The 20,836-nt window shown below is 44.3% G+C and overlaps 3 protein-coding genes across 7 annotated transcripts in view; 2 read left to right on the top strand and 1 right to left on the bottom strand.

Moving 5' to 3' along the window:
- The window catches only part of LOC102300741 (GON-4-like protein), a 37,291-nt gene extending 34,640 nt beyond the window's left edge, over window positions 1-2,651 (top strand). Inside the window, exons 11-13 of the mRNA XM_042225960.1 lie at window positions 1,926-2,027; window positions 2,109-2,149; window positions 2,272-2,651. Of these exons, the coding sequence (XP_042081894.1) occupies window positions 1,926-2,027; window positions 2,109-2,149; window positions 2,272-2,379 (251 nt within the window). The 3' untranslated portion in view covers window positions 2,380-2,651. The remainder of the gene's footprint in view (window positions 1-1,925; window positions 2,028-2,108; window positions 2,150-2,271) is intronic.
- A 1,020-nt stretch (window positions 2,652-3,671) lies between these two features.
- Window positions 3,672-5,822, top strand: LOC102301066 (GON-4-like protein; the record flags this gene model as incomplete). The annotated part of the gene is given in 7 exon segments (XM_005935857.3): window positions 3,672-3,815; window positions 3,892-4,200; window positions 4,515-4,613; window positions 4,691-4,817; window positions 4,899-5,250; window positions 5,342-5,444; window positions 5,528-5,822. Coding segments are annotated over 7 exon segments (1,251 nt in total), but the record flags the coding sequence as incomplete, so codon positions are not given.
- A 3,547-nt stretch (window positions 5,823-9,369) lies between these two features.
- On the bottom strand, window positions 9,370-19,808 carry tmem79b (transmembrane protein 79b). Of its 5 annotated transcripts, none has more exons than XM_042225966.1 (8): window positions 19,598-19,808; window positions 16,327-16,428; window positions 15,709-16,239; window positions 13,019-13,213; window positions 12,712-12,943; window positions 11,285-12,633; window positions 10,041-10,286; window positions 9,370-9,666 (listed from the first exon to the last, which is right to left on the bottom strand). In XM_042225966.1, the coding sequence occupies exons 3-6, from the start codon at window positions 16,208-16,210 to the stop codon at window positions 12,435-12,437; spliced, it is 1,128 nt and encodes a 375-aa protein (XP_042081900.1). In that variant the 5' UTR covers window positions 16,211-16,239; window positions 16,327-16,428; window positions 19,598-19,808; the 3' UTR covers window positions 9,370-9,666; window positions 10,041-10,286; window positions 11,285-12,434. The 5 variants fall into 5 exon arrangements, with proteins under 5 accessions (XP_042081900.1, XP_042081901.1, XP_005935921.1 ...); XM_042225967.1 differs by lacking the exon at window positions 16,327-16,428 and adding an exon at window positions 11,118-11,163 and having other exon boundaries at window positions 19,598-19,802; XM_005935859.3 differs by lacking the exon at window positions 16,327-16,428 and having other exon boundaries at window positions 19,598-19,802.
- Window positions 19,809-20,836: the final 1,028 nt, after the last annotated feature.

Genomic DNA, 20,836 nt, shown 5'->3' with positions numbered 1-20,836 from the left:
GCAGTCTCAGTTATGTGTGCCCTTACTGTATTTAACACACACATAAGGCGCACTGGACCATAGGGCGCATACAAGTACCGTATGCGATTGTATTTAGAAGGACATAAAGGGGAGCAAACTGAAGTTCGGTACCTTACTCACATTTTTATTGCCGGTAATCGTCATCATCAACAACACACAAGCATACAAGTGTGCATATTTAAAAATAAAGCAGGAGCAAAACAAAGTTTGGTACTCACATTTTTATCATCAATCAAACCCATCGAAGTCCTCATCCTCTGTGTCTGAATTGAACAGCTGCGCTAAATCTCCATCAAACATGCCAGGTTCACTGTCTTCACCGTCAGAGTCACTTTCCGTGCCGTGCGGCTCCTCGGAAACGATGCCGGCTTTTGCGAAAGCTCGAACAACAGTGCCAGCAGACATGTTAGCCCAAGCATCTACAATCCATTGGCAAATTGTGGCGTAACTCGCCCGGCGCTGCCTTCCACTCTTAGTGAAACTGTGGTCTCCATCGGTCATCCATCGCTCCCAGGCCGCTCGCAGCCTTACTTTGAACGGGCGGTTCACACCGATGTCCAGCGGTTGGAGTTCCTTTGTCAGGCCTCCCGGAATGACAGCAAGCTCACAGTTCATTTGTTTCACTAGTTTTTTCACATCGGCTGTGAGATGGGCACGCATAGAGTCACAGATTAAGAGCGATGGTGATGCGTGGAAAAAACCACCTGGTCTCCTTACATACACCTCCCTCAGCCACTCTTTCATCATTTCCTCATCCATCCAGCCCTTTTCATTTGCCTTAATGATGATTCCTGCTGGAAACTTCTCTTTAGGCAAAGTCTTTCGCTTAAAAATCACCATAGGCGGCAGTTTCTGTCCATTAGCATGGCAGCCAAGCACAACAGTAAAAGAAGACTTTTCATACCCCGTTGTGCGTATCGCTACCGTGCTGGTCCCCTTCTTCTCCACAGTGTGACTCACCGGGATGTCAAAAGTGAGCGGACCTCGTCCATGTTTGTGATGTGGCTGGGCTGGATGTTTTTGTCGCCGATGTGTTTGCTGCAGTAGGAGCGGAAGATGGCCAGCTTTTCCTTATAATCCGCTGGAAGTTGCTGCGCTACCGTAGTCCTGGTCCGGATGGAAAAATGGCACCGTTTCATAAAAAGTGAAAGTGAAACTGCTTTTAGCCGAATGGTGACCGTCGAAACGCTTCTCCCGCTCGTTCTTTGCTCGATGATCCACCGCTCGAGTCTTTCCTCCAACTCGGGCCACCTCGCCTTATGTCCGCGGAAACTCAGCTGCGTTTTCTTGACCTGCCGGAGCTTGTTTTCTAGCTTCCTCCATTTGCGAACCATCGATTCGTTAATCTTAAATTCTCTCGCCGCTGCTCGATTTCCATGTTCCTCCGCGTAGCTGATGGCCTTCAGTTTAAACTGTGCTTCGTAAGCGTGTCTCTTTGCCATTTTCAGGGTTGTTAAAACAACGATGTCCTGCATAATGCACATACCTGTTCTTTTATACAGGTATGTGCGATTGTCCCGGTATATACGATCAACGCCCACACTTCACCCTTTAACGTTCTCATGGTGTTCTCTACTACGTCCTCCTTACAACACATAGGGCGCACCGCGCTATAGGGCGCGCCGCACTTTTTGAAGAAAATCTAAGACTTTTAAGTGCGCCTTATGGTCGTGAAAATACGGTATATAAGAATCAGTCCATTTACCAATTGTGAACCTGTTTTGTTTTGTTTTGTTTTAATTTTTAAAAGTCAAGCTGCTGAAGCATGCTGGTGGTGAACATCCAGGATTGGACAAACTTTATTGATATGTCGTAAATGGAAAACAAGCTCAGAAAAATGTTTTTGAGTTGAAAAGGAAGGTTATGGTTTTGTCTAACGGCAAACAGCTGATGTTTGTTTTCAGAAGAGGCCGAAGATGACGACGACCCCGAGTACAACTTCCCAGAGGACCTGGATGAACCCGACCTGGAGGACTACAGGACGGACCGGGCTGTGCAGATCACCAGTAAGTGATGTGCAGTTAGGAGGAGGCGGAGCTTTGAGAGTGTCAGAATCCTCACTGTGAATTCTGCGTCTTGTTTTTCAGAGAAGGAAGTAAATGAGCTGCTAGAAGAACTCTTTGAAACTGTGAGTTCTTATTTTGTTTCCGCAAATTTGACTCGATGCCACTTTACACTCACAGGATTAGTCTTTAACGTCAGTATGTGGGCGAAGCTTCAAACTTTTTCTTGTTTTCCTCTCCTCTGCAGCTCCAGGAAGAAGAAGAGGTGGTGGCTGAGGAGGAGGAGCATGAGGAAGAGGAGCCCCCGTCACAGACTGGCCCTAAGTTCAACGTGCCACAGGCTTTACGGTACTGATAGTTGCATCCCAGTGCATGATGCTCAGCTTAGAAACATACAAACACATGTTAAAAAACACAGTTTTTAAAAAAAATTTAAAATATCACCACAATCGCATCACCCATGGAAACATCTGGAGCTTCATGAAACCACAGAGAGAAGCAGCTGGAGTCTGATGTTTAGAACATCTGGCAGCAGCTGCTCTCTCCGGGGCGATTCGTGGCTCAAGAGTTGGAGTTCGTCTTGTAATCGGAAGGTTGCCGGTTCGAGCCCTGGCTTGGACAGTCTCGGTCGTTGTGTCCTTGGGCAAGACACTTCACCCGTTGCCTACTGGTGGTGGTCAGAGGGCCCGGTGGCGCCAGTGTCCGGCAGCCTCGCCTCTGTCAGTGCGCCCCAGGGTGGCTGTGGCTACAATGTAGCTTGCCATCACCAGTGTGTGAATGTGTGTGTGAATGGGTGGATGACTGAATGTGTAAAGCGCTTTGGGGTCCTTAGGGACTAGTAAAGCGCTATACAAATACAGGCCATTTACCATTTATTTGTTCGTGAGTAAATCGGTTTGGCTGAGATTAAAGTTATTAGATTAGATAAAATAAAACTTTATTAATCCCCCGGGTTTTTTTCACACAGCTGAATAAACGTCAGACAGAAAACAGGAAAAATTAAACAGAAGTGTGAGATGGTCGAGAGTTTACACCAGTGTCCTGTTATATTTTAGATAATTCTGTTGCTCTCTGTTTGTGATTATGACGGGTATTGTGTTGACTGTGGGAGAGAAAGGTCCTAGTCCAGAGTTTTGTGTATTACTGTTAAAAGTGGAACAAATATAGGAGCTGGGACCAGGGGAACATCAGTCAGTGGCAGACGGATCAGCAGGATTCCACCTTAAGAGTTGCCGTAGCTGCCAGCAGGACAGTGAATGTCTGTAGAGGCTGACGCAACTGCTTCCTCTGTACAGGCCGCCATGCTCGAGCATGTTTGGACTGCGCCCATCTGTTCGGGCGAGCTGGGGCATGAGTGCACGCACTCAGTCTGCCATCGTGCAGTTACAGATGGCGTTCCAGCATCAGAACAAAGCACTATGGATTCTTAAACAGCAAGTAAAAAAACTGCATGTCAGCGGTGTGCTGCAGAACTCGAGCGGCGCAGTTTGAATAAACAAACGTCCCCGTGCCTCATTTCATGTGCTCCGTGCAAGTATCCGTATCACTGCAGCTTTTTAGCTCAGTAACAACGAGTTCACGTCATGCCTCCGTCCATTCGCAGGTCACAAGAATTTAACGGTGTTTTCACTCTTCATGCTTCTGCAGTTCGACGAGCAGCAGGCGTTTGAGCGGAGCCGCCGTTTCCTTCGACAGCTGGAGATCAGCTTTGGAGACAATCCGTCGCATTACCAGAAGATCATCAAAGCTCTGCAGATAGGCCAGGACCTCAGTCCCACCAGCGTCCACGAGGTACGAGGTCTTTGAACCAGATTAACCAGACAGGTGGAACTAACCTGTGCTAATCTCAGCTGTTTCATGTTTTCAGCTCAAAGCTCAGATGTCTATGCTGCTCAAAGGCCACACCCATTTACAAGCTGAATTCTGGGTGTTTTTTGACGAGCTCCGCCCACCTCCAGCGCATCCTGGACAGTTTGAAGAAACCCATTGGCCAGAAGATGGAGGCGGCGGGTTGGAAGGTGGAGAGGGCGTCAGCCAAAATTCAGGAGGCGGGGCCAGTGGCGGGTTTGAGGAGGTGACGTTGCCAGAACTAGAAGAGGAAGAGGAGGGACATAAGATCCAACCAATGACAAACCGGCGTCAGAGAAGGAAGATGGACTCTCACAGAAACTACAAGGTCTGAAGGGGGTCAGATTATTTCCTGTCTCTGCTCCTTTTTATCAATCTTTTAGGGGAGAGCTGTACTCCAGGTCGTTTGTAGAAAAAAACAATCCAGAGCGTTCCAAAGTCAGATTCCACGTCTGTTTTTTTGGAAATCTGGATCCGTTATGACTCCAGATCTTTTGAAAGTCGGGATCCAGGATTGTTTGCTTATTTCTGCTGACGTCCTGTCACAATGAGCAGCTGTGTTTTCAGCCCTGTGATTGGTCAGATTTACATTGTTACTGTTTTCAACCCTGTGATTGGACAGATTTACACTATTCTTTGCAGGGCTGTGATTGGTCCGATAAAGACTGGGTCTGCCCTTGTCGTGATTCAAAGATCCAGAAACACAAGAGGAAAGGATGCACCCGCTGCCATGGCAATAAGGTATGTCTGTATGTTTCACCAAGGGTGAAATGCTTAGAAAGAATTACACCTGAATTACCTGTTCATCTCTCCTCTAGACCTCAGGGGGCGTGTCCAGGGCCATGAAGAGTCTGGACCCACTCTACTCTCAGATAAGTGCTACCCATGATGAACCAGCTAACAAAGACCTGGACCTGAAGGGGGGCGACGACAGTCCCCTGCCAGGTATGTCACACGATCCTCTGTTGGTCCTTTAGCAGACAGGTGCGTGTTTGCTTTAAATAACTTTATTGTTTGTGTTGACAGATCGGTGTGATGCATCATGGGAAGGCTCGTTTCCACTGGCTGATACAAAAGAGGAGGAAGAGGAGGGTGAGGAAGAAGAGGAGGAGAGGAAAAAGGAACAGAGCCCAGCAGCAAAGAGGAGCAGGAGAGAGGAGACACTGCAACCGCCACCTGTGACCCTCTCCATCACCTCTACCTGCACCTCCACGATCTCTACTTCCTCCTCTGTAGCTCCGCCCTCCACTACAGCTTCCTCCACGTCTGCAGCCTTCTGCACTCCTCCTCGGTTAGCTCCTCTTCCTCCTGACCTCCCTGTCTGTGCCAAAAACATTTCTCTGACTGCGAGCGGGGAGAAAGTGATCCTGTGGACAAGGTACTTTCTTTCACCTCGACGAAGGAAAGGTGATTAGGAAAAGGAGTTAGGAGGCACCTATGGAAGGCCTGACTGTTTGTTTATTTTTCAGAGAAGCAGACCGGGTCATCTTGAAGACATGTCAGCAAGAAGGAGCCAATCAGAACACATTTCAGGCCATTTCCAGCCTGCTCGGCAACAAGACTCCCAGCGAGGTGATTGGCTGTTCAGTGTTCTTCCAGCATGATTGGTCGGTTTGTCAACTGCTCACTTTATTAACTTCTTGTCGTGTCTTCAGGTGTCCCGCAGGTTTCGGGATTTGATGCATTTGTTTCGGACAGCAGCACGTCAGACCAGCTCAGAGGATGAAGCCCCGCCCATTGAGACAGAAGCAGCCAATGAAACGGAAGACTGATATTAACCAGTCAGAAGATCTTATCCAATGAAAAAGCAACGCGTCTTTTATTAAAAATAAAAGAAAGCAAACACTGATGTGTTTACTGTCCATAAAAAATCTGTAAATATTAACGTTCAGAAGATTTAATATTATGTTGTCTTTTTGTTTTTTAAGTCAATAAAGAAGTTTTCCATGATTTCATGTTCTCTGGTGTTGCTGACACATCAAACGGATTATTGTAGAAAATATTTTACTGCAAAAGTGCCAAACTAAGTGGAAGATGTTACACCGGAGTTCATGTATGATTGATCCCAAACTCCTCTGAATAAAGCCGCTGAGCCTTTCATCAGGAAGTACAGGTGTGAGCTGCACTCTGCTGTTCAACTTAGAACAGCAGAGTCCACGTTCATTCTCTTCTCCTGATTATCCTAATAAGGATAAGTGAACATGTAAACATTAACACCTGTAGGTGTGATCTAAGAAAACACCAGCTGATATAAACATGCTACAAAACAACAGAAACAGAAAAAAAATGTTTGTGGGGACACAATAACTTGAAGGACCAGATGGCTTTTAAAGCTGTACTTTGTGATGCACACCGATCAAAGATTGACGTTAACGTTACAGAGAGATTAAGACTTAATCAATAATTAATGATACCAACTTATCCACAAACAGAACAATCTGAAATATGGACACAGGCTGGGAATGCTGCGTGGAGGATACGAAACTCCAGTGCATATCACTTTTACACTCAAACATCTGGACCAGTTACACTAATGTTAATATTAGTCTGGTTACTTTGCTGCCTAATCTGGCTTTGTTGGTGATGTCGAGCAAAAAGGAGCTTAACCCTAACCCTTGATTTATCTCCTTAGGCTGTTTGCCCGACCAACGACCTGCGATCTGGAAAAGTGGAAGAAAATGGATGGATGGGATACAACACAAAATACCCGGTATTGAATAGCTTTATTGTTCACACAAAAGCAGAGGAACAACGCCAAACATTCAGTTTTATAGAGCCATCACATTGTCATCAATAGTTCAGTAATCAATAAGATGACCGTACATTAGAATCAGACCTAAGGACAAAAGTTTAAACGAGTTGGGATTCATCAAGCAGAATCAGCATACTAAAAAAGTAAGATTTCCTTAGGGATCAGCATACTAAAAAAGTATACTGATCCCTAAGGAAATTATTAAATCTGCACCACAGAAATCACCTTTTTATTTTATCACCTCACAAAATGTTAAAATCAGATAAATCGATCATTTTATTGACCAGAAATCAGCCACCGGGAACTTCATGTTTTCAAACGAAGTTAAATAATCTTAGAAAAATCAAAAGCTCGGTCACATTCTGAGGAAAGATGTTATGGGATGGGAAAGTCAGAACTTCTTACGGGAATTTTTTTATGGGAAAGTCAGAACTTTGTGGGAAAAGATTTATTGTCAGCAGGTCAAAGGTCACATCGTCCTCTGACATGTTGCAAGTTTCTTGCCTGGACTGCATTCATGTGCTTCTTACACAAAAGCTTTCCTTTTGAATGCCATGCCCTGGTGCCAATACTCTGTCACAGGGACAGCAGAACCTTTTATACTGATGTCTGAGTGCGGCTTTACCTGCAGCAGATGAGTGACACTTCTTGTACACAAAACAAAACCTGATTCAGGTTTCAGGTTCTTTGTAAAACAGACAAACAATTAATGGAGGTGTTTCTGTTGCAGTAAAAAGATTAAAGCCTTTAACATTTTCCTCCCTTTCTGTAGTACGACCTAAACCTTCCTAAACCTAAACAAGCCCTAAAAGCATTTAAAGAGAATCCAGTCAGACCTGCTACTTTATTTACTGATGATACTAATCATAACTGATTCAATCAGGCCCCATCTTATCTTTTTTTTTTGTATACTTTCCCCTGTATGTCTGTGAAGGTTCTCAGTCATCCAGGTTATCGTAGTCTAAGGAGCTTGGAAAGAAAAGCGTCTGGACTTCTTTAAGTTGCTTTAAGACGTTTCACCTCTCATCCAACAAGCTTTTTCAGTTCTAAGGGTCAAGTAGTGGAGAGTCCCAGATTTAAGCCCTGTGGGAGTAATCTTCCAAGAGGGACAATGGACCCCCTAATAAACCTCTACCTAATCACACAACCCAAGGTGTGAAAACGGGTGTGGGTCACAATCAGCCAGGGTTTCGGGTGACCTCATTGTGAAACCTAGATGTGAGTGGGCGTTAAGGTGTCTGGGAAGGATCTCAAAACTGGATTTTCCCTGTAGGGAAATTACTCTCTGCATTTAACCGATTCACTCAGTGAAGCAGTGTGAAGCCAATCCAGCACCCAGGAAGCAATGTGTAGGAACGGTACCTTGCTCAGGGATACCGCAGGTAGCCTTCGGTGGATTTGAACCCTCAACCCTCAACGATCATGGGGTGAATGCTCCCTAATGACCGTAAAGTACCATATCACCCCATTAGAGCACTTCGCTCTCGCTCTGCAGGCCTACTTGTTGTTCCTAGAGTATTTAAAAGTAGAATGGGAGGCAGAGCCTTCAGTTTTCAGGCCCTCTTCTGTGGAACCAGCTTCCAGTTTGGATTCAGGAGACAGACACTATCTCTACTTTCAAGATTAGGCTTCAAACTTTCCTTTTTGCTAAAGCATATAGTTAGGGCTGGACCAGGTGGCCCTGAATCCTCCCTTAGTTATGCTGCAATAGACGTAGGCTGCCGGGGATTCCCATGATGCATTGAGTTTTTCCTTTCCAGTCACCTTTCTCACTCACTATGTGTTAACAGACCTCTCTGCATTGAATCATATCTGTTATTAACCTCTGTCTCTCTTCCACAGCATGTCTTTATCCTGTCTTCCTTCTCGCACCCCAACCAATCAATGGCCCGCCCCTCCCTGATCCTGGTTCTGCCGGAGGTTTCTTCCTGTTAAAAGGGAGTTTTTCTTTCCCACTGTCGTCAAAGTGTTTGCTCATAGGGGGTCATATGATTGTTGGGGTTATCAATGTTAAATTATTGTATGGTCTAACTTACAATACAAAGCATCTTGAGGCGACTGGTCCAGTATCACATCAAGTATTTGAACCTTTGCTTCCAGGTTCTGCTATGGCCAATAGCCCCAAGGACTCTGAGCTTCACATCTCCTCACGTGAACGTTTCTTTAATGTTCTCCTTGTGAGCTGAGGGTTGTTGTCTCTGCTGCACGATTCAATCCACAGGCAGATGTCCTGCTTCTCAGTCCAAATCCATCATTCCATCAGTGATGGTGAGCTGTTCTGGTCTGTATGCACTGAAGCAGTCCCAAACCATGACCCCACCATAGATGCTTTTGGACTGCGGGAACATTTTCGTAGTTGTGGTCACTCCATGCTGCAGGAAGTACAAACTGCCAAAGTTCTTGGAACCTGTTTTTGGTTCTTAGCTGCTAATTCAGGACTTTTACTCTCTGAGTGACAAAGTGCATGCTGATTGATGCAACAAATGAAAAATATAAAAGTAGGGAAGCTTCTGGGAACCCTTACAGCCCAATGACCACCAACAAGTCTCTTTCTGAAATCCTCACTTCTCATCTGGTCATGAGTCACAACATGTTGTGGAAATCAGACTCAGATAGATAGTTCTTTAAATACTGTACAATATAAAGCACCTTAAAGCGCCTTGAGGCTATTGCTGTTGTGATTTGGCGCTATATAAATAAAACTGAATTGAATTGAATATAAACAGCTCAACTGAAAACACCTGACTCTGATTTTACCTTTATTAATCATCATAAGAAGTTCACATATTTCTTCATAGAAATGTTACTTTACCTGTTATTGTCATCTAATATATCTGTTACTGGTCTAAATTCATTTTTAAACGTGATTCTCTTTAAACATTTTTAGAATTCTGACAGTGTTTTAGGTCATGATCGTGCAACAGGCTTCTTTCTTCCCCCAGGTGTAGGTGATGTGGGCGGTGCAGCAGTTCCTGACAGAAAGGGGGTGGGGTCAACCCTGTGCTCTCTCTCCGGTTTCTGGGTCTACGTCATCATCGAGCTCTGAAACAGGAAGAAGCAACAAAACAAAAATCAGAGAGATTTCAACTAGTGGCAAGCCTTTGAGCTCCTGGGTGAAGCAGTTACCTCTGCGGTCACGGCTTCCCACTCAGTCAGTGTACATTATGGTCCATTTGTGATGTTAACATCAGTGAGGTCTGGGTAAAATTCATGCATCACTGGAAAAAAATTAATCCACTAAATGAGCTAACTGGGCTCCTTTAGCTTAGCATGTGTCTCCAAGGAAATCATAAATATAAATAATAAAGAGAAAAAGACAGAAACTAACCGATTCCTTTCAAAGGTCTAAAAATCTGGTTTTGAACTCCTCAGTTCAGCTTCTGCAGGCTCAAACTAAAAGCACAGGCAGTCCTCACCCATATGGTTGTCTGCTTTGCCCTCTGCGTCCTGCTGCTGGTTCTGGTGACTCTGGTGGTTCTGATGGTTCTCTGCGGCACACAAATCTTCCTCCATGTGAGTGTCTGCGTCTGATTGGTCAGGAGGAGAGAAACTCTGACACCTGGCCAAATGTGGGAACATCTGAAGCATTGGCTGCTTGGTGGAGGAAAATCTGACATCATTCCAAGGTAGATCAATAGGAGACGAATCTGCTGCTGATATGTCTGTTCCACAGGAAACAGGAGGCGATAAAGAGTCAGCAACCTCTGGGACAGACTGATTTCTTTCTCTGTTCTGACCAAAATCACGACTGGAAATAGAAATGGAATCAGTTCAATTCAGCCAAATCGCAACAAGAGTCACCTCGAGGTGCTTTATGCCCTTTGTAACAACTCTTTTTAGACTGCTCAAAGAAGTCCTGTCATTAATTAATGCTTCAATCTTAAATATGATCAACCTATCTCTAATAATCAGCTATGTACCACAGGCCTTCAAGCTGGCTGTAGTTAAACCTTTACTTAAAAAGCATCTCTAGACCCAGCAGTCTTAGCTAATTATAGGCCAATCTCCAACCTTCCTTTCATATCAAACTTTCTTGAAAGAGTAAAAAGGTAAATGGCCCGCATTTGTATAGCACTTTACTCAGTCCCTAAGGACCCCAAAGCGCTTTACACTACATTCAGTCATTCACCCATTCACACACTGGCAATGGCAAGCTACATTGCCATTGCCAGTAGTTGTCAAACAGCTAACAGATCATCTGCAGAGGCTTATTTGAAGAGTTTCAGTCAGGTTTCAGAGCTCATCACAGCACAGAAACTGCTTTAGTGAAGGTTACAAATGATGGCCTCTGACAGTGGACTGTAACCGAACCACAACTGTAAAATAGACCAGAAGAAGAACTGGAGTTAAAACCAGAACTGAAAGCTAAGACAGTGGTTGTCACGCAGGTGTACACAGTTATTTTGATCAAGTTCGAATCTGTTTTGAAGGTCAGCAGCTTTAATTTAGACCTGTTATGGCGTTTCTACTCAGGTGAAGTATACACTTCTCACCTGTCCAGGTGATCCCTGCCTCTCCCCCAGAGTAGCCCTGCAGCCTCTGATGACCTCATCAGGGTTAAACACGTTAATGACGTTAAAACACACCTATTGTTAAAGTTTATTGAAAGCTGATTACAAAAGCAGTTTCACTGAGCTTTATTTAAACAGAGATTACTGACCGTACGTGCGTCTGCAGAGCTTCCTGAACGGACAGCGCTCTCTGAAGCGCAGCAGGCAGGACCGCCTCCTCACAGGTACGGACTCCATGAAGAAAACTTCTCTGTTTGGCGTTTTTAGTGGCAGGATGTGGTGTAAATGAGCCGATCTTGCAGGAACAAATGGCAGTGCTGCTCTCGGAAGTTCCTTCAGTCCGTGACAATAAAAAAAAAAAAAAAAGGCAGTCTACCTGCAAAAGCCTCACACACCTGAGCCTTCAAAATAAAAGCTTCCCTGTAGACAGAATGGCGAAGACAGAAAATTGCTTCCTGTCAACCGTAAATGATCTCGTGATTATTGATCACTGCGATTGATCTCATTAGTTTGTGTCACCGGAAACTGTGTTTATATATAATGACGCATACTGTTTCCGATGCCTCAGAGCAACAAGCATTTCAACCCTTTATCCTCCTGTGTCATTTCTGCTTATCAAATTATAAATACTGATAAAGAGGGACAAAAATTATCGACTCTTGATACTTCACGATAAATTTAAGATTCTTATTTATCCAAAATAAAAAACATTATCCTTTTATTGTGAAGTCAGGGTGTGAGTACTTCCTGTGCTCAGATTTCATATGACAGTTTGACCAGTTTAACTAGAAAAATCAGCTTCACAGCAGCAGATGATTAATCATCAACACTGACAGGCTGCAGTGTGCAAAAAAAAAAAAACTTTGTAAATAAATATAAATTAAAATCTAAATATCTAATTGTAACATAAATAATAATCAGTTTATTTTATTCCCTAAATCACATATTTTGTCATGTCCTTTGAAAAAAAAAAAAAAGGTTTGTTGTACCAACATTATTCTGAAACACTGCAGACAGGAAACGATGTGATAGTTTCCAACTTTTATTGTGAAAATTTGTAAATTAGTCTCTTTTCTTTAATTTATTGATCATAAAAACAATTGTAGAAAATAAAACAGAAAAAAAAGATCAACAGGAAGCTGCAGAGAACAGGAAGCAGTTTAATAAAGGAAAAAACAAGAGCCGCGCACACCAGCTGGGCAGGGCTACGCCTGGTCATTTTAAAGCATTTAAACCTCAAAATAAAGACAGATTTTACTTTTCAATCGATAATGACAATCATCAATCACTGCTTGTGTCTTATCCCCAAAACCGTTGTCGGCCTGCTGGTTGAGGCGGTGCCTCGTCATGGGGAACACTGAAAATGGAACTCGCCGCATCCATCGTGAAGATGAAGTAGAAGTTTGCTCCCATCATGATGATACTTGGCAGGAAGGAGATGCCAAAACCAAATCCACGAATGCTGCTGCCAAATGCCGCGGCGACCCAGTACGCCAACCTGTGTAGACACGGAAGCGCCATTAGATTCATCAATCGATGTCGTTATCGACTGATCACATTGTGGATGGATCCTCACCTTCCAAAAGCAAAGAGGATGGTCAGGAGTGGCACAAGCTTCAGCTGCTCCTGGCTAAGGTACATCGCCATAACGACCAGCTGCAGGAAGTAAATCAGGAACAGCGAGGCAGAGTCAGAGATGAAGCGCTGGTGGACAGTGACTTCCTGTAGCTCCGCCTCCTTTATCTCATCATCAAACAGAGGACGAAGCACACCTGACCTTAGCCGTGAGATGCCCAGAACAAGCCAACCTAAAGAACAGGTGAGACGCACACAGGTGAGACAGGTGAGATTCTGCATCTCTTTTTCGGTGGTATGTGACTCACCAAGGACGATGGGGGTGGCAGCGAACACAGAGCAGCGCAGCGTGTAGACGAGCCGGAGGGGGGCACCATCCAGCAGCGGGGCGTCAAATGGCAGAAACACAAAACCACCCCAGACGAGTAAAGGGAAAAAGAACGCCGAGGCCATCAGAGACACGCCCATCTTCAGGACATCCGTACTGAGACAGCACTGCCCTCCTGACACAGATGAGAAAAATGAGTTAATGGAGGCAGAGTCAGCAGTCAGAGGTGCACAGGTGTATAAACAGGGGCAGGTAATTAAACCCCCTGGAGTCCAGGGTAGAACCTGCTGTTTTCGACTCCCTCACCATGTTTGGCATCAGTCTTTTGTGCACAACTTCACGTGTCTGAATTTACAGTCATGTTTTCATTTTGACATACTGTAGTGACACAACTAACCTTAAAAGAAAATCAAAGCAGAAAACATGTTCAACAAATCATTTTCAGAACTTGTGATGAAAAAATAAAAGTTCTGTGCAACTGTTAACAGTCTCTGCCGTTTTTTTGCACAAAGCAATCAGGTGTCACACAAATTATTTGTGTTGTTCCAAAAACTAGTTCTGTCCAGCAAAAGGCAGAGGAGCTCATCACAGGCCTAAAACCTCAGGTGTATCACTTCTGTTTTCCACATGGAGATTTCAGTCAGTGACATTCAGCCGTCACCTCGCTGCTGTGACACGCAAAAAAAGAACAAAAGCCAAACACCGTAGACACACTTCAAACATGCTAAACATCAAAATCATTCCCACTTTCCCCCTCTTTGTAAGCAAACAAATGGCACGTGTTGCCATATCATTTCTTGATTGGTTGATGTGGTGCATTTTTCCACCAATAGGAAAGGGTGTTTGTTCGTTTTTGCTTGAAAGTGCATTCCTTAGAACATCCAGTTTTACCACTGCTCTGTACGCTACATCTGACGACAGTATTCAGGAAAAAGCACAATGAGAATGATTTATCATAACTCTAGCTTTACTTGGTCTGTCAACACAAACGGAGACTCAGTGAGACTGCATCTTGCTGGTACGTCATCTTAAATGGTCATATGATTTGGACGCACTAGCATGGCTGTCCTGTCCAAAGGCCCCAAAACCTCAAATCAAATCAAATCAAATCAAATCACTTTTATTGTCACATCGCATGTGCAGGCACACTGGCACAGCACATGCGAGTGAAATTCTTGTGTGCGAGCCCACAAGCAACAGAAATGTGCAAACACAACAACACAAACCAGCAAATACAAGAATGGCTACATCTGAAACTAATAAATATATGTACAATATATAATAGTGTATGCAGTGTATAACCTGACGTGATTGGTTAAATGAGTGATGGCATAAGCAATTCTCCACAGCTTCCATGGTGGCAGATAATGCCAGAGCACGCATTAGCCAACTTCCTGTTTAATGGGGAGTTCTTCATCAGCCTCTGATTTTTAAAAACTTTTTTTTCTGATCCTCCTGTGGGGCTCTTTGTAGCTCTTTTTCTGATATTTCATATCATTGTTATGCTAATGATATTCAGCTATCTCTTTTAGGCCACCTGATGTTTCTAAGCTCCAAATCTTGCAGTCCTGCTTAGATTCCATTAGAGATCGGCTGGCTGATAATTATCAACTAATTTTTTTCTAATTATCAACTAACTAAATGCTGGTAAAACTGAAGTCATTGTTTTTGCTCCTGAGAAATTTGTTCCCCCAGTGGTTAAAAATCTAGGCCCTCTTGCTTCTTATATGAAACCCTCCATTAGTAACCTTGGTGTTAAATTTGACCCAGCTCTGACGCTGGACTCACACGTTAAATCTTTGGTTCGCTCCTGTTTTTACCATTTAAGAAATATTGCTGAGTCCCATTGTGTCACGCTCTGAATTGGAAATGATTCTTCATGCTTTTGTTTCATCTCGCTTAGATTATTGTAATTCCTTGTTTACTTGCTTAAGTAATGCCTCCCTGGAACGACTGCAGGGTGTTCAAAATGCTGCTGCTAGGCTTCTGACAAAGCATCCCAAATACTCCCATGTCACGCCCCTGCTGATTCAACTGCACTGGCTCCCCGTCAAGTTCAGGGTCCATTTTAAGATCATAATCATGACTTATAGGGCCCTGCACCGTGTAGCTCCAACTTACATCTGTGATCTTCTTCTTCCTTATCGTCCCAGCAGGTCCCTGAGGTCTTGTGACCAGGTTTGCTGGTTGTCCAGCATACAAGGTTAAAAACAAAAGGTGACAGAGCGTTTGTATCAGTGGCTCCCAGACTCTGAAACGACTCTTTCACTTTGAGATCTGTGGACTCAGTCATGTCTTTTAAAAAGCAGTTAAAAACCTGTTTAAACTTGTTTTTGGTTGATTTTGTTTGTTTGAGGTTTCATGTCCATTTCTGCTTCTGTGAAGCACTTTGTGATTTTATCTTGGTGCTATATAAATAAAAATTTACTTTACTTTTAAAAAACCCCAAAAAAACCTCAACATTTGCATTTTTGTGATTGTCAAGGACTGGTTTCACTAATATGTTTAAGTATCCGAGTCATTCCAGTCGTTTTAGTTGAGCGTCGTCTAGAATCTACAGATTTTAAGGTGGTTCAGGTGGTTCTGTTCAGGTGTGCCCGACCCCCTGACCATTTCCTCCTGATGCAAGGTGATGTGATTTTCTGACATAGTCTCTGAGTTAGTACTTACGTTTATTGGAGCGCAGTTCCTCGTCCAGGTAATAATGTTGATTGTAGTTCTCGGGAACTCCTCGGGGACCCAGGAAGGGACTCTTCTCGGACTCCATTTCCCGGAGCGGCCCAGACTCTCTGAGTGAGGAGGGGGAGTGGAGGGCAGTCACTGCAGGCCTGAACACCTGAGCAGCTTTCTCTGGCAGGAGGTTCTCTCGGGGCTCCTCCTCCAACAGGTGTACCCTAGTTTTATCCTCACGTAGCTCCGCTCCTTCGTCTAAACCCGCTCTGCCGCACCTCCTCTCCACCTCTGCCTTCAGTTCTCTTTCGCTCTCTGTGCAGCTCGACGCCTCGGGAAGAAACACACCTGACCTCACGCTCATCCTGTCAGCTTTACCTGTCCGTCCACCCGTCTGTCTGTCTGCAGACCACGGCAGCGTGCTCGTCTCGGTCACGACTGAGCTCACCGTCTCCTCGTCCTCGCCCTCTCTGGTCTTCCTCCCTCCGCTGTCCTCCATCATGGCACGTCCTGTTTTGTGAGCAAATGCACCTGCCAGAGAACAGAGAGTGGGTCAGGTAAATCCAAGTGAACAGTAAACAGGTGATACAAGGAACTGTGCCACACACAGCTCACGACCTGTGTGTGCTGAAACACTGGAGTAAACACTGGAGTACTTCAGGTGTGATGTGGTTGATCACTAAGGCATAATGCAGGCCTCCTTCTCCACCTCCTGGCTTCCTGCATTTATATAGACTGTGTGAAAGATCATTTTGAAATCTGATGCAATGTTTGAACCCAACAGACGACACTTTCACTGCCATCACAATAAAGCATGTAGAATTCTTCTCAACATGAAATTCTGAATCACAAACATTAAAAAAATGCTACCTTCACGATTGATTTAGCAAATACACTCCACCCACCCATCTGAGCCATGGCCTGTGTGACCCCCATCACTCAGGACACTCACACATTCAGTCCAATTCTTTTCTTTGCTCTCCGCTGTGTGCCTTTCCTATTTTTGTGTGTCATTTATTCCCAACGTGTATTTACTATTTACATTTGAACTCCGGCAGGTTGGCGGGGAGCGCCCATAATAAGTAAAGTTTATTTATTAAGTGCTTTTCGTAGACAGGCAGTCACAAAGCACTGTACACAAAGGTCAAAATAAAGAAAATATTAAGTAATAAAATAGACAATATAAACAATGCAAATTCAAAACAATTCAAAATTGTTGATTAGCAGAAGGCCTGTTTAAACAAAAAAGTTTTTAACTGCTTTTTAACCCTGGAGAACCCATGGGGTCGGCTCTGACCCCATGGGTTCTCCAGGGTTAAAGGATTCCACAGAGTCAACCAAACGTAAGCTGTGTCCCAAAACGTCGGCTGCATCCTCCGGAGGCCGCATTTGAAGGCCGACTACGTCACAGCCAGGCGACGAAGGCTGTCCCAATGCGGCCGACAAATGTGTCCTTCATTTCCCCAAATTTGAAGGATGGGTCGGGTGTGTCCTTCGTGTCCCACCATATCCCAGAATTCATAGCGCGGCCCAGCCAAATTTCAGCTGCCAACAATGGCGGCCGCTACTAAGTTTTAAAATTAGTCTTATTAATCTTTCTGGGTCACAAAATAAACTTAACATATTTTCAGGCAAGAAAGTAGCTGCGTAAATTACAAATATCTTCTTGGTTTGTCAAGACATCGTACGTTTGCAAAAGTGTGCTGACGTTTTCAGAGACGTCTGTTACCCACCCGCTCGATAACAAGCCGGGGGGTTCAATGGTCACTCCAGCCGGCGAGAGCAGCGGACAACCAGACCAGTGGACTTCCAGAGACGCTCTTCTTTTTGACAGGAGCATCGAAGACCACGAGTTTGATTATTTAACCAGGGTGTGCGGGAACTAACAGAGCAATGCCTAGCTTTGAAAGGAGCAACCTGATTGACAATAGCAAGACAGTGTTCATTAAAAGAGTTAATAAGGAGCTCAACATCGTCAAAAGAAGTTTTAAAATCAAAAAGGGAAGAAAATTTAGAAATAACAGAGTCATCAATAAAGGCCCTGCACCTAACAAAATCTTGGGGAAGAGACTCTGAGTTGACGAACACATTAAAAGAGACTGACTTATGGTGGCTAAAGACAACGTCATTTAAATTCAAGTGGTCAAGGGAAACGCCATAAGTGAAGACCAAGTCCAGAGTGTGCCCAGCAGTGTGAGTAGGGCCTGATACATGCTGAACAAAATTAAGAGTCCATGATGCTCAGGAACTCCTTAGTGGTACTATTTGATGAGTCCTCTGCATGAATGTTGAAGTCTCCAATAATGATGACCTTGCCCAGTTTAATAGTGGAAGTTAAAAATTCTTTCAAGTCTGCCAGAAAAGACGCAGCAGACCCAGGTGGACGATAAATTAAGATACCGTACATGGGCTGATCTCTTCCAATTTTTATCATAACCATCTCGAAAGAGTTGTAACAGCTCGAAGAAATCAACTGGTATGAAAATGTCTTTTTAAAAATTACAGCTTGTTCCACCTCCTCGTCGAGATATCCGAGGCGCACAGAGAAATAAACAGTCTGTGGGACATAGCTCTAAAAGATGTGAGACTTCATTCTCACGCTGCCAGGTCTCATAGACAAACATTAAATCAAGCGTCTCTGCACAGAACAAGTCATTTAAAATATAAGACTTGTTGGCAATTGAGCGGGCATTAATTAACATCATTTTAATGTTGAGACCCACCGGGACAGTTGTAGAATAGCCTGGAGCGGAGTCCGCACAGTGCAGTAAGCCACACAGTAAATCAGGGTTCCTATTGTGATGAGCCGTGGCTTTCCATGCTTTCAGGTGACAACCCGGATGGTAAACACAGGGGGTTGTGGGGATTAAACCAGCTCCAACAAGTCTCAAGCGTATTTTACTGGCAGCAGCCCAAGAGTAAAGCCCCTGAAGATCCAGTTCTCTGCGAAGCCGGCAAAGCAGCACAAAAAAGCCTGCTTGCTTCCTCCGATGAGGCCTCGGAAGCAAAAAAGAGCTGACCGGCAAGAATGGAGGTAAACCCGGGTGCTCCGCGGTGGGAAAACAACCTCGTTTCGTTGAGTCTGAAAAATAAAGGCCCATTCTATTCTTTTCTAGTTTCTTGTTCCCTCTCTGATTTCTGAAGTTTGCACAGTGGATGACTGTGGTCCAGATGAAAGCACAGAGGGGATCGGGTCTTCTTATTCTCTGGCTTTGATATCAGGATGAACTCTGAGTGCTTTTGTGTTGTTCTTACTCAGATTTAGTCTCCTGTTGTTCTGCTTTATGCTTGTTATTTTAGAAGTGCAGGACTTCGGTCCAGACAAACTCATCCTCTCTGATGACCCTCAAACCCTCCGATCTTTAGGGGGGCCCACATCGCCACTAAAACCCAGGTAACTTCACCTAACTATGAAGCTGATTCACTACTTGTTGAGGTAAATCACCATGGTAACTGATGCTGTTAATCTAACCTGCTCTGGAACAGATCAGGCGAAAAAATGTCGTTTCCATTCCTGAGGCTCCCTCAGAGCTCAGAGTGGACGAACGAAGGTGTGAAAGTTTCGTGTTGATCTGATGATCAATAATCAATACAGACTCTTACACGCAGCTTTGTATATGACGCAACTGTCTGTTTATATGCGTGCGTGTGCGCGCGCGGGAGTGTTAAAAAATTTCTGTTTTTATGCTCTGAAGTTTTTTGAACTTGAAATTGTGACAAATAAAACACAAGCTGCAGGTAGCGGTAGTCCCGCCCATTGCATGACGGCAGTCTCAAGTTAACATGGCGACGTGACGTTTGTGATCAAATATGATAAAAACTGTGACTGAGCTCCGAGCTAACAGGCTACATGCTAACGGAGCGGAAATTCACACTAAGAAAAAACCACCTGTTCGCTGAAGACCTGGGCCGGGTTTTAATCCTGGTTTTAATCCTGGTCCCGGCTCTCTTCCGCCGACTTGTTGTTGTTTCTTCTCTTTGTGAAAGACCCGGAAGTCCAGCTCAGGTGTGGTCAGGTGTGTTAAAGGAAAAGCTCTCTTAAAGGAGAAGTGTCAATTAAACATCCTCGCACGCGTGAAAACGTTGAAATTACAGCGTTAAATGTTCTTTGATTTGTTTTCGTCCAATACTGCGACGAAAAATGTGCCAAAAATGTGATGTTACTCATGAAGCAAGAACAGGGAGCATGTTCACTCCTCCTCCGAACATCTGCGAGCAGGAGCAGCAGCACTGAGAGTGCAGATGTTTGTTTATTTGTGCAGATGTTTGTTTGTGCAGGTGTTCGTCGGAGCGGTGAGTGAGTAAAACGGTCTGGTTGCTGTGCCTCTGCGGAGGCACTCGGTAGGATTAACACACTGATGATGTGAAGCCTACATCTTCATCACCATCAGCTGTCTGGATGTTTGGGTCAGAGCCTCAGATCTAACCAGGTCCAGGTGTCTGACCTTTGATGACGTTTCTCGGCCTGCTTCAGTTTCAGGAGTGGAAATGATCTGTGATTGGAGGACGGTGAGAAAGCCCACCTGCTGCAGACTCAAACATGAGGAGCTCCCGCGAGTTTAGCCCCCTCAGAGTACCAAGGCTAAAAACAGCCATAAGAATTTAAATCTCATTCTGCAGATGCGGCAGGTGAAAACAGGTGTAATTTCCGGTGTTCATGATGTCACACAGAGGTGTGGCTGCTTCAGCTGCAGGTCAGTCATTAGTGCTTTTGTAACAGGGTCATAAATCACATTGTTATAATTACACAAAATGTGTTCTAAACCCCCAAACTGCTCCTTTTATACCTGACTTTTAGGACCTCCAAGCCTGTAGTTGTGTTCATTATCAGTTAGAGCCCCTCCTCATTCTTTTCTTCTTCTTCTTTGGTGCAATACTATAAATACAGTGTACCCCTTTTGCGTCTCCCCTTTTTCTACAATTCCCCTGTGGGAGAGGTGGGTGTCATTTCTTTCCAACACCTTAAAACACACATAATTCATATTTAGCCACCCTGATGTTTATGATTGCGATTTTAGTTCAGTTATTGTCATTATTAAGCCTGTTTTTGTAAGATGTTATAAGTGTGTAGTATGTGTGTATCATAAATGTGTTTTAGGCGCCATAAATGCTAGCATGAATATCCGGT

Source organism: Haplochromis burtoni, unplaced genomic scaffold, assembly GCF_018398535.1.
Source record: "Haplochromis burtoni strain Fernald_Lab_line unplaced genomic scaffold, NCSU_Asbu1 Contig_190, whole genome shotgun sequence".
In the NCBI taxonomy this organism is placed as follows: domain Eukaryota; kingdom Metazoa; phylum Chordata; class Actinopteri; order Cichliformes; family Cichlidae; genus Haplochromis; species Haplochromis burtoni.
This window is presented reverse-complemented; position numbering and strand designations above follow the sequence as displayed.

What these genes read in the sequence shown, in the direction of transcription:
- tmem79b (XM_042225966.1), bottom strand. Translation starts at nt 16,210, where the DNA reads ATGATGGAGGACAGCGGAGGGAGGAAGACCAGAGAGGGCGAGGACGAG. An exon ending in GGAACTGCGCTCCAATAAAC is followed by an intron (nt 13,214 to 15,708) that starts GTAAGTACTAAC and finishes CATCTGTGTCAG; the next exon opens with GAGGGCAGTGCTGTCTCAGT. An exon ending in TGCCACCCCCATCGTCCTTG is followed by an intron (nt 12,944 to 13,018) that starts GTGAGTCACATA and finishes CCTGTTCTTTAG; the next exon opens with GTTGGCTTGTTCTGGGCATC.